Here is a 13,213-nt window from a genome sequence, read left to right as displayed (position 1 = left end):
TTATTTGGGCCATTACTTCAAGTAGGGGAATGAAGAAAGACCACTGTCCTTTTCTGAAATCTTGGGCGGGTGGGGAGAGTGTTTTCCGTGTAGTTTTCCATGGGTTAGTTGTGATGCAGCACTCATTCAGAAACGATGTTTGCTATTCTCTTATGGATCTAAGAGCATTAAACGTGACATTTGCATTATTTTACAAAGGAGATGGAACTGGTTAAGCTAGCTGGGGTGGGGGGGGGAGAGAGAAGATCCTGGACTGTGTTAGAAATTCATAGGATTTTTTCTTCACACACACTTATGAGACCCAAGTTCAGCTAATGATTCATAACTTTGGATAATCAGATGATCAAATGATTATACCTCCAACCTCCATTGTGAAGAGATGGGAAACCAATTAAATATTCTTTAAGGGATCCTCAATGAATCAATTTTAACTTAACCGCTACTGTACTGGACAACCTGTAATGACTCCAGATTTGGGGTTGGGATAGCCTTAGCAAAGCCAGCCTCTGAGAAATCCTATCTCACCTTTGCCTCCATCATGACTGCCCTTCTCCTTACCCTCTGACTGCATCGATTAGAAGAGCAGCATTAGCCAACTTGGTTTTATCCAGGTGTTGTTGGACCACAGCTGAATAAAATATCATGTATATACAGCCTAACATACCTGCCAACATTTCTCTGATGGAAATAGGGACGTCCTATTCCATAATAAGGGACACGGGTGGCGCTGTGGGTTAAGCCACAGAGCCTAGGACTTGCCGATCAGAAGGTCGGCGGTTCAAATCCCCGCGACGGGGTGAGCTCCCGTTGCTCGGTCCCTGCTCCTGCCAACCTAGCAGTTCGAAAGCACGTCAAAGTGCAAGTAGATAAATAGGTACCACTCCGGCAGGAAGGTAAACGGTGTTTCCGTGCACTGCTCTGGTTCGCCAGAAGTGGCTTAGTCATGCTGGCCACATGACCCGGAAGCTGTATGCCGGCTCCCTCGGCCAATAAAGCGAGATGAGCGCCGCAACCCCATAGTCGGCCACAACTGGACCTAATGGTCAGGGGTCCCTTTACCTTTCTTCCATAATAATGATAACAACAACAATAATTTTTATTGTTTTGTTATTTTAATAATATTATTTAATAAATTTTATACCCCACCCATCTGACTGGGTTGCCACTCTGGGTGGCTTCCAACATATATAAAACATAATAATACATTGATCTTTTTTAAAACAAAAAACAAAAAACCTTCCCCATACAGGGCTGCCTTCAGTTGTCTTCGAAAGGTTGTATCTCCCTGTCTCGGGGTTCCATAACTCCATACCATCCAACATTTCTCCAAAAAACCCAGGGACTTCAGACTTCCAACATTTCTCTGATGAAAATAAGGACATCCTAAGGAAAAGCAGGACATTCTGGGATCAAACCAGAAACAGGGGCGGCTTCTGTAAATCCGAGACTGTCCCTGAAAAATAGGGACACTGGAGGGTCTGGAAGGCAAACTATTGCTCCGTCTGCTCCATATGATCTCAACAATGGTTCTTGATATTTGTCTACAAATATGCTGTTCTCAGAAAAAATGTTTCTTCTTTGTTGGCCCAAATTGAAAGCAAAAGGCTCTTTCAATATGCCGGGTCAGCGCCATCAGTGAATGGCGGAGTTCCTCCGACCGGAGGAACGGGCTCCATGGAAACTGGGTCTTCCAACCGCGGCAAAGGTGGGGACCCGCTAGAAATCCCAGGCGGAGGAAGCCTGGGAACGTGGGGTTCGGCAGGGCACCAGGAGCCTACTCACCCTACTCACCGGAAACCCTATTTTGGGGCGCCGGAGCGAAGTGGGGTGAGTGGCGCGGTGCTGCGAACTGATTGCTATTTTCACGGAGTGAAGCCGCACAGCCATTGCCGGAGAGCGCTGACCTTTCCTGTGGACAATTGGATTTAAAACAAGTACCCGTGAGTAGAAACGGAAAATTGGATTAAGAAATATCTCAATTTGGCATCGAAGTGGGAAGGTTCAAAACAGGAAGTCCGCTTTCTGCTTTTTGTATATAGACTAAAGCAAAAACTTTGTAAGCTAAAGCCTGGAAAGCTGTTTAAAAAGTCTAAATTTCCTTCATTCAGAATTACTGAAACCCCCTTGGAAGTAGGAGAAAAGGGGGGGACTTTGTTCAACCCTAGCAGGAGAGGAAGTGAAGAAGGATAAGTTTCCACCGTCTCTAACCTGGGAACGTGGTGTCAGAGACAGAAATTGTTGGAGAGGTTCATCGACTGTGAATGGAACACTTTGACAGATAGCTAAAGAAGAGAAACAAACTGATTCCAATGTTGCCTTTTGCATTCTAAAGAAACAAAATATCTGAAAAATATCTGAAAAATGAAAGTAATTTTCCTTTGTTGAACTTGCCTTAAAAAAATGGATACAAATAGAAATTGTCTCCTCTAGAGGGAGCTTGTTAAATTGTTGCTGCAGTATACTTGAGGACTCAACAGCTGTGAGATTAAGATCGTGGGACTAGTCTCTTCTGACCTTGACTAAAGATGAGCTGGGAGGAAGATTGGGTGCTTGCTCTATGCAAGACAAGTGCCTTGCTGGAACAGATTCATGAGAAGATGGATTTGATGAATGAGAAAATGGATTTGATGACTGTTGTGGTTAATAACTGTGGACAAACAGGGAACATTGATACAGAAATCATTCAGGCACCAACTCATGAACCTGTACTGTCTGGGCAAGTGCAGAAGATAATGGAGGAGGATGCGGCTGCACCTCAAATAATACAAATGGAGAGACCCGAGGCCCTACAGGAGCATAAGCCGCTGTCATTGAAGATTGAAGTTGGAGTGGGCCAGGGGGAGTTTGGAGCTGAGGAGGTTCCTAACTTTGGAGAGACCTGGAAATATGCTTTTAAATACTTTTTGGACTATAGCGATGACTGTGGGGAGTGGGTCTGTGGGGAATGGGTGGGTTTGATGAAGAGAGATGGAGACAATTTTGGGTTGGAATCCCCCAGAGACCTACTCCTCAATGAGAAAGGAAAGAAACTAAGAAAGAGACCAACAAAAGACAAGGAAAAGTGCAAGTATAAACAAGAAGAAGAAGATCTGCAGAAGGGACATGGAAGAGACTTAAGGGCCTCGGACATAAGGCTTCCAGGTTGATGGACTAAATGGATTGGACAGTAAGGACTGACACGATCCGAGACCAGGAAGAAGAGACGTTGGATGAAGATTGGAAAAAATTATAAATAAAAACTTTTTATTTGGGGAATTAGCTTAAAATTAATGAATATTAGGGGAAATGTTGGAATGAAACTATATGACTCTAGCAGAAATGATATCAGGAGTTATGTATATTTGAAAACTAAGATTTAAGCTTTAAGGTATTTTAGGGTAAGATAAGGTTAAATAAACTAAGGTAATTTGAATAACAGAATATGGGGAAAGATGGAAAGGATTTGTTGAGCTAATTATTAGGTTAAATTGTTAAGATAAATTTTGTAACAAAAATTGAGAAAGATGGAAAGAATTTGCTGAAATAACTAGTTGAACTGGAATGCAAGAAGGGAGGCGTGAGGAGGTCAATGAAACAAGCAAATGGAAGTTATAGATATGTAATTTGGGATTTGTGGTTTTTTTTCTGTCTTCCTTTTTTCTTTTTATCTTTTTGCTGTACTGTTGTACTGGTTTTTGCATTTTCTTTGTTCTCTTTTTTATGTATTATTGTGTTGTTTTTATTTTTTATTTTTTTATTATTTTCTATAATTCTGAAACTACTAATAAATATTATTTTTTTAAAAACAAACAAACGAAAGGACGTCAAAGTGCAAGTAGATAAATAGGTACCACTCCGGCAGGAAGGTAAACGGTGTTTCCGTGCACTGCTCTGGTTCGCCAGAAGTGGCTTAGTCATGCTGGCCACATGACCCGGAAGCTGTACGCCAGCTCCCTCAGCCAATAAAGCGAGATGAGTGCCGCAACCCCAGAGTCGGTCACGGCTGGACCTAATGGTCAGGGGTCCCTTTACCTTTACCTTCCCCTTGCCTCCAGCACCACTGCCCAGGGCTGGATTTAGGTTTGATGAGGCCCTAAGCTACTGAAGGTAATGGGGCCCTTTATATGTCCAGCTGTCCTTTGTCAACAACAAATTGTTGCTGTTTTTCTTGTTGAATATATGCTATGTGGTAATTTATGAACCTCATAGGTATCTAAAGCCATTTGCACATAACAAAATATGTATATTTTGGAAATGTACATCCAGTTTTTTTCCTTTAAATTTTTTTTGGGGGGCCCAAGAGTGTGGGGCCCTAAGCTATAGCTTGTTTAACTTATAGGTAAATCTGGTACTGCCACTGCCCTTTCCTTCACCCTCTGAGTCCAATTGGTACATCTGTTAGAGGGAGAGCATTAGCCAAAGTAGGGTTTTATCTCAGTGTCGCTGGACCACAGCTGTCATCAGTGGCAGCCAGCAAGGGATGATGGAAGTCATAGTATGACATTGGGAAATCACCACATTGGCCACCCAATTGTTTGGTACCAGTTGTAAAAGCCTCCTCCATGGATCCTTGATTTTAAAAGGCAGCCTTTTTAGAAACTTTCTCACTGTCTGAAAAGATTTCAAGCCTTCCTGGCAACCAAGGTGATGATCAGCTTGAATCTGGATGAATATCGTCTAGCAAAATGGCAAATGAATATCGTCTAGCAAAATGGCAAAATAGGGTAGTGTTTGTCTGTGGGGGCTTCATTATCTTGCAGCTTTTTCCTTACCCTCACAGCTTGCAGAAAATTGGCACCCAAAGTTCTAGGTTATATATAACAAGAGCAGGACCATGGTCCAGAAACTGATTGGCAGCCATTGTAGATTCCTCTGCACAGGTGAATTTTGCAGGTCTAGGTACAGAGCAGCCTCACATTGAGCACATTACCATTGTCCAAAATCCTGTGCTTTTCGTGGAATTATTTGGGAATACTGTCTGTTCTACCTTTAACGGGGTCACGTAAGAAAAAAAATACAGATTATATACAGTCATACCTCGAGTTACAGTAGCTTCAGGTTGCGTTTTTTCAGGTTGCAGACTGCCGAAACCCAGAAGTACCGGAACAGGTTACTTCCGGGTTTTGGCAGTCACGCATGCGCAGAAGCGCTAAATCATGTTTTGCACATGTGCAGAAGTGCCAAATCGCAACCTGTGCGTGTGCAGACGCTGGTTGCGAACGCTGTGTGTTGCAAACGTGCATCCCGCATGGATCATGTTCGCAACCCGAGTGTCCACTGTATAATGTCATTGTACCCTCTTGTAGCCTGTAGGAGACAGAGCAGAAGAATACCCGGAGCATCTCTGTACTGCCAAATGATACCACTTTTACATTTGTTCAGCTGCCACTATGGCTTCCCCTGAGGAATCTTGGGAACTTTCTGATGAGCCAAGAATTCTCTGGGAGCCAAGATTCCCCTGGGAGGTGGAATGTCTGCTAAATTGGTAATTAAATGGGCCTTGGACACGATCTACCTGTTCCTCAACATGAAAAGCCAGAAAAACAAGAGTCTTGGCTTGTTTCCAAAGCTGTATGCCAAAGGATATATAAATGCCCACCTTGTCCATCTCTCATCAGCCGACTGAGGGGCAGTTGCTAACAGCATCATGAGGTTGAGCAGCATTTTCATCTTCCTTGGCTTCTTCATCCTGTGCCAAGTGGCGCCATCCACTTGTGCCACAACAGAGGGACGTCCTTTTTTTGGCAGTAAGTCTTGAGGGGAACTGCTCGGAAAGGTCCTGTTGTTTTGGGGCTCCCAAATGGGCTTTGTGAGGGTTTAATTCCTAACACGTAAGCAGCTGGGGATAATGCAGTTCTCCTGCGGTGCTTGTCTGTTTCATTATACAGTTTTAATTCATGCCCATTGTTTTAATATTTCTATGCAAACTGCTTTGTGACTTTCTCCAGAAAAGTGGGAGATGGATCTATTTAAAGAGAATAGCAAATTAAATGTGAGGAGAAGATGGACAGTATTTGCTGATAATATATTTGGATCCTAGTAGTACATTTGGGTCTCCACAAATAATATCTGTGCAACTTTGAGATTGCACGTGTGTGTCTTTCTTTTCCTTTGGATGAAACCAACTGGCCCCAAAGTAAAACCAAGAGGTCAGAAACATGATGGGGAAAATATATAGTTTTATTTTTCTTTTCACTGCCAAGGTCTTTTCTCCATTTGTCTCTGCATCTTCTCCCTTCTTTTGTTCTCTCGGAAAAATGCTCCTAACTATTCCTGCACTCTCACTGGTGTCACTGAAATTCTTCCTTTTTCCATTTTTTTAAGTTAAACTTGGGGATTGTCCTCACAACGATGCCATCTGCCATGGGAAACCCGTTGGGAACCGGTGCTTGAACGACACTCAGTGCCCAAGTTCACTGAAATGCTGCCCAGGCCCCTGCGGCAAAACCTGCCTCCAGCCTGTGAATGGTATGGTGTTCCACTTCCTGCCTCTAGGGGGGATATTGTGGGCATATGTTGGGGGGTGGCAACCTATGTGCACGTCTGGGATGCTTGTGAGTTGTGTGATGTGGAGTGCAGAGTGTGTTCTAATCCTCCATGTGCCTTTGTTTATCTGGCCTTCCTGTTGCTGCGTGTAGCTGCGTGATTGGTGGGTTGCGTCCTGGGTGTGGCTGGGGCATTCTGGTTGGCTGCCACACTAAGTGCACCATTCCCTGTCCATTGCATTCCTGTGCAGTTGATCACACACTGTTTTCTCATGAGCTGTGTCCAACCTTGCAGTTCGTACACACCCGATAAGGGCGCTTGGGAACCATCCCTGGCATGTTAACAGGTGGGCATCATCCCAAGGGGATGATGTTCCTATTTCCATTTTGCCAGGCAGTAGCAGGCTCAGTCGGCATTACAGTCATACCTTGGGTTACAGACGCTTCAGGTTGCGTATTTTCGGATTGTGCACCGCGCCAAACCCGGAAGTACTGAAACGGGTTACTTCTGGGTTTTGACTCTCACGCATGCGCAGAAGCGTTAAATCGCGCTTTGCACATGTGCAGAAGTGCCGAATCGCAACCCGTATGTGCACAGATGCGGTGCTGCAGGTTGCAAACGTGCCTCTCGCATGGATCACGCTCACAACCCGAGCGTCCACTGTACTCCCTCCCTGGTGCCCTGAGTGCATTCCAGGACTGGGGTAGTTTATGCCCCCTTAATTTATACCAGCATAGTTTTTTGTCGGCTTCCTGTGCTTAGGATTCCTCTGAAAGTTGTTATTACAGTAGCTTCCCATCCCGATGCAACAACTGGTACTTCACAGGGTGTGGCAAGTGTAGGGAATCAATGGCTTCAGAAAACCTGTGCAGATGAGGAGGCAGCATTATGCAAATGATGAAGGCAGCTCCCCCTCCCCCACTGGCATTTGGGGTGTGGGAGAACCCCCTGGACAGCATCAGAGGAGGAGAGCAGGGATCATTCCTCCCTGGGTAATACAGATCCTTACAACAGTACAGGACTACTGCAAGAATTGCCTCCCCTAGGAGATCTGTATGGCCCTTCCGTGAGTTGAATACAACTAGTTTATTTATCGATTCAGGATTCTCTTTTAACTTGGAGCCTGCATGCTTTTCTTGTGGTAGAGATGCTTCCAGTCTAGAAACTGCTTTAAGCTTTATTCAACATCCCCAGTAAGTATCCTCAGTTTCTCCATGCCAGACTCAGAGTTGGCAACGTACAAGCAGGCACCAAGTGACAGAATTAAGCAGAGTCCCGTTTCTGCAGCACAGCCTTGTTTTGTCTGATATCTTGCATTTTCTCTGTTGCAGTGAAACCGGATCACTGTCCACCAGATACTGAACAAGATATTAAGAATTTTAATTACTGCAATAAAGATGCCGATTGTAAAGGAAAACAGAAATGCTGCTTTGCTTATTGGGGTTCGGAATGTCTCGATACACAGAAAGGTAAGGTATTTTGTATCACTGTACAATGCTTAGGCTTGCTATGCTTTTCTATGGTTGATAGCTACTGGTCATGATATTACTGCAATAATAATAATAATAATAATAATAATAATAATAATAATCTTCTGCCAGGTCTTTTTAAATGTGCCTCCTCCACAAGAAGTCCAGAGAAAATGGGCCTTTTTTGCAGTGGCTCCCCATTCGTGGATGCTCTCCCCAGCGAGGCTCGCCTGGTGCCTTCATTATACACCGTTAGGCAACAGGCAAAATTGTTCCTCTTTAACTAGGCTTTGGGGTGATTGTCATCCAACGCCCTTTTACAACGTGGTTGGGGGGGTTGGAGGGAGGTGTTATTCAGTTCTTTCTGTTTTTATTCTGCATATATTCTTCTATCCTGTGAACCTCCCTGAGACCTGCGGGTATAGGGCGGTATGCAAATTTAATAATTATTAATAAAACAATACTAAGGATATTTATACCTCGCCCTTTCCCCAGCCACTCTGCAGGAGAAGCAGTCGACTCTCAGCACCGCGCCACTCACCCCGTCCCCCATTCCGAAGCCTTTAAGAAGGCTCCTTCGCGGGTTGGGGGTGCAAATGGTGCCCGCCGAGTCACCAGGTTCACAGGCTTCACCGCCTGTGATTTTTAAGGGTCCCCGCGTCGCCGCAATGGCTAGACCCAACTCCTGTAGAGCCGATTCCCTCCGGAGCTCGGAGGGAATCCGCCATTCGTCGATCGCACTAACCCGGAAGTCCCCTAAATGCTAATCTTCAGGGCTTTGAAAAATGAGCCACGTGGCTATGGGTGAATCATTTTATGGGTAGAACATTTTTTTTAAAAAAGAAAAAGTATAATGCTTATGTGTTGTCACCCATCTTTACTACAGAAAAGCCTAAAAACTGCCCTGAACAAGTTTTCAAATGTCCTAAGATATTGAGGGGTGAGTGCACTCATGACACTCAGTGCAAAGGGGTGAAGAAGTGCTGTTTCTCTGACTGCGCCTTGCGCTGTGTGGATCCAGTATAAAGTACCTGAGACACAGGATGCTTCTGCAGAGAAGGAGACAACTTGTTCCCACGGTCATCCAATGGAACCTCGGCGTGATCCGGCTGAAACACAAATCTTCCAATAAAGTTGTCTAGATCAGAGCTTTGCCATTTGTAATTATTTTATCTCATCATTCTTCTTCTTTTTAGCAATTTATACTAAGCAATGATCTGAGAAACTGCTGCATTCTGGAGCCTATTGTTCTAGGACCAATCAGACTGCTGCATTTTGGATCCTATTCCACTCAGTACATAACACCTATGCAATCCAGTTTACAGGCCAACATTGTTTTTGGTTGGTTAGCATCTGTTAGGCATGTCCAACTCCCAAGAGACTGTGATCTACTCCCAGTATTAAAAAAAAACTGGTCTACCCATTGTCATTGGAGGGAGGAAGAGTTTTATTTAGGGGGGAGAGGCAAAAGAAGTTGTTGAGCTTTTGGGGGGGCAGAGTTGCTGAGCTTCTTTTAGTAGGGGGGAAAGGCTATCCATTAACTACAGCACAGACAAGCGCAAAAAAACAACAAGGCCAACTAACGTCGGCAGAAGGCTATAAAACAATCATTGTACATTGCTTTTAATTCTGCAATCGATAAGGATCCCACGATCGGCCACGATCGGCCAGGGATCTACCTGTCGATCGCGGTCGACCAGTTGGACATCACGGTGTTCAGTGTTCACAATGATCATAGCAGGGTCTGGAGTGTGACAATCATATCAAAGGAATGTGGATCATTGTCCACCTTTCTCAGCATTCTGCTCACACAGTGGATAAGAAGATGCTGACAGGAAGCCCACTTGTGTTCCTTGTTGTTGTTGTTGTTTAGTCGTTTAGTCATGTCCGACTCTTTGTGACCTCATGGACCAGAGCACACCAGGCCCTCCTGTCTTCCACTGCCTCCCGCACTTTGGTCAAACTCATGCTGGTAGCCTCGAGAACACTATCCAACTATCTCGTCCTCTGTCGTCCCCTTCTCCTTGTGCCCTTCATCTTTCCCAACATCAGGTTCTTTTCCAGGGAGTCTTCTCTTCTCATGAGGTGGCCAAAGTATTGGAGTCTCAGCTTCAGGATCTGTCCTTCCAGTGAGCACTCAGGGCTTATTTCCTTCAGAATGGAGAGGTTTGATCTTCTTGCAGTCCATGGGACTCTCAAGAGTCTCCTCCAGCACCATAATTCAAAAGCATCCATTCTTCGGTGATCAGCCTTCTTTATGGTCCAGCTCTCACTTCCATACATCATTACTGAGAAAACCATAGCTTTAACTGTACAAACCTTTGTTGGCAAGGCGATGTCTCTGCTTTTTAAGATGCTGCCTAGGTTTGTCATTGCTCTTCTCCCAAGAATCAGGCGTCTTTTAATTTCGTGGCTGGGCCTCCTTCCTCTTATCCTCTGCGATCCCAGACCCTCAAAGTGTCCCTATTTTCCAAGACAGTCCTGGACTTACAGAAGCTGTCCCCATTTCTGATTTGATCCCGGAATGTCCCACTTTCCCTTAGGACAGGGGTCTGCAACCCGCGGCTCCGGAGCCACATGTGGCTCTTTTACATCTTTGCTGTGGCTCCGGGACGGATACTAGCGAGGGGAGGAGGCGCATTGTGCGCCCCGACACTCCTCACTGTGGCGGGCGCTGTACTGGCTGTGACGTCGCATGGGGGTGGTGCGTGCGTTAGTCACGCGCCGTTCTGACGTCACCTTCCCGCCCGCTGTCAGATCGTGGCTCCGGAGATATATTTGTTTTAAATGTCGCAATGGTTTTGCGGCTCCCAGTTGTTGTTTTTTCTTCGGAAACGGGTCCAAGTGGCTCTTTTTGTCTTAAAGGTTGCAGACCCCTGCCTTAGGACGTCCCTATTTTCATGAGAGAAATAATGGAGGGTATGGAGTTATGCAACCCCCAAGCCATCTTACAGCAGCCCTGTATAGGGAAGGTTTTTTTTTAAAAAAATGTTTAGTGTTTTATTATGTTTTTATATGTGTTGGAAGTCACCCAGAGTGGCTGGGGCAACCCAGTTAGATGAGCACGGTGTAAACAGTAAAATTATTATTATGGAATAGGATGTCCCTATTTTCATCAGGGAAATGTTGAAGGCTATGCAATCCCTTCATCTATGAGCAGGTTGCATTTATGCGCAAATAAACCATATACTGTATCATAAAGGTGAAATAAAAAAAATTAAGGTCTTACATACATATAAAAGATAAAATGTTCATAACTGCATATATAAACCACATGTCTGAAACCCCACAGAAAAAGTCCTGAAATCATTTTGTCCCTCCCAAATTGACCTCAAATATTTCTCTGCAAGGTTGAAGGGAAATGAAAAAGCCTCCACATTGTCTTTTTGTTCACAAATCCTGTCCTAAGGGTATGTGTGTGTATTAATAGGGTGAGCCTGTGACCTGGCTCAGGAACTAAGCATTTGTCATTACAAAAGAGTGGCCAGGCTCCCCAGGGTATCCAATCAAGTGACCATTAACAGGTAACCTGCCAGACAGGAGATAAACAACGCACTCAGATTTCTGTTGTAGACCGCCTTTTCTGTGATGTAGATATGATGTTTGTGGGGGGTGGTCTTGGGTTACACCCCTTCTGTGATGTATGTATGATGTATGGAGGTATGGTCTTGAGCTCCAGGGAAGGCAATTTAAAATGTCTGTATAAGGCCAGGCCCACTTTTGTTCTGGGTCCTCCTCCTTTCCTGCGCTTGAGGGGAGCACCCTGTTGCAACAGTTTCAATAAAGATCAGGCTTACTAGCGGCTTTGCTTCTCCATAGTCTCTGGTTGGCCTCTGTTATTTCTCCTACCGATGGAGAACCTACAAGGGCAGATTTTTGTTTATTACAGAGGCATCACAGACTCTGTTATGCCTCATCGTCCCAAAAGGGAACACAGACCCTGGTCAACATGCCTGCAACCCCTGAAACCTTGCACCTCTCGGGGAGATTGGGGTGGTGTGTTACAATATGTTGGATAGATACCTATGCCTGAGCCAGTTGTTTCGAAGTGGGCGTCTGAAAAGCTAAGTCAAATAGATACAGCAAGAGGAAGTTCTAAGACTCACTGACAAACAACTGTACAATGTTTCAGGTAGGAGGGTTTGGACAGCTCACCAAGTTGCCACCAGAGGGAAGTATGGAGCTAAAATGTATTAACATCTTGCAAAACTTTAATTCTCCAGAGTTTTATAGTTTGGGAAACGCCACTTTAGAGGTCCCATTTTCTGAGTAGTGTAGGTGTGACTCATCTTATTAAGTGCAGGCACAGTTCAAGGCCAGTGAACTTGGTGCTCGCATGCCATTATTTTTAGATCGAGGAACAGTATTCTAATCACGTCTGGGTTGAGCTAGAAACTGTTGCTTTGAGCACTTACCTTTCAGCATATATATTACTGCATGAAACAAAAAGAAGACAGTTCTACACCCACCCCATAAGGAGCCTTTGACGTTCATTTCTGTGCCTGAACCCAACAATGTTTGTCAGCAGCAAAGGTCTTCTGGTTACATCTGGATTGGGCCACAAAAACTCTGTTGCTCTCAGCACCTCACTGTTGCCAGTTCTAAGGTGTGACAGGACAAAGGCAGCTCTGCACACAAAGAAGAAAATGACAGCCAACATCATGGGGTGGTTAGCGCTTGTGTCTCAACTGGCACACTTTGCAGAGGGTTCCAGGCAGAAATTTATGTTTTTTTGTGTGCATAGCTTTGGACAAAGGGGACACACAGCACATTCGCTGCCATTTCATATAGCTGGAAAATTGAGGAAACTTTGTTGGGGGGTCTACAAGACTTACCGCAAATTCTTAGCAATCTTACCAAACATTTCCCAAGAGAGGGATTTTTTGTTTTGTTTTTTGTTTAAATTTTATTTTATTTATACAACAAGAAAAACAAACAAACAAAAAACCCACAAATACCAAATAACACACAAATTACAAAAATAACCATAGACACATAATTTTCTTAGCAAACAATAAAACATCTATTGGTCTTAACACTAAAGACCCAACCTCCCGTCTATTCCATATTTCAAATTCATATTACTAGCATCAGACCTAGCAGGGCAGCAGTTGAAGAAGGAGCAAAAAAGGTTTTTTGTGTGTTTCTTTGTGGCTGATTAGCTGTTCTCCCTGTGCAAAGGTCAGAGGGGGCAGGGTTTCTGTTGAGGCAGGGGATTAGCTGTGGGAGGAGCTTATCAGAGCTTGCAGGGCAGCGGCGCGCGCAGTTTGATCCATCTT

General features: G+C 44.5%; 1 protein-coding gene across 1 annotated transcript; it reads left to right on the top strand.

Annotated features, from left to right (window-relative positions):
* The first annotated feature begins 5,590 nt into the window (after nt 1-5,590).
* LOC309533810 (uncharacterized protein) lies at nt 5,591-9,080 on the top strand. The gene is made up of 4 exons (XM_082225392.1): nt 5,591-5,726; nt 6,304-6,447; nt 7,797-7,934; nt 8,821-9,080. The coding sequence occupies exons 1-4, from the start codon at nt 5,627-5,629 to the stop codon at nt 8,958-8,960; spliced, it is 522 nt and encodes a 173-aa protein (XP_082081518.1). The 5' UTR covers nt 5,591-5,626; the 3' UTR covers nt 8,961-9,080.
* The last annotated feature ends 4,133 nt before the right edge of the window (nt 9,081-13,213 follow it).

This window comes from Podarcis vaucheri, assembly GCF_965113315.1.
Source record: "Podarcis vaucheri genome assembly, chromosome: 6".
NCBI lineage: Eukaryota > Metazoa > Chordata > Lepidosauria > Squamata > Lacertidae > Podarcis > Podarcis vaucheri.
This window is presented reverse-complemented; position numbering and strand designations above follow the sequence as displayed.

Coding starts and splice junctions, on each gene's coding strand:
- LOC309533810 (XM_082225392.1), top strand. CDS start 5,627: ATGAGGTTGAGCAGCATTTTCATCTTCCTTGGCTTCTTCATCCTGTGC. Junction 5,727..6,303: donor GGGACGTCCTTTTTTTGGCA/GTAAGTCTTGAG, acceptor CATTTTTTTAAG/TTAAACTTGGGGATTGTCCT. Junction 6,448..7,796: donor CTGCCTCCAGCCTGTGAATG/GTATGGTGTTCC, acceptor TCTCTGTTGCAG/TGAAACCGGATCACTGTCCA.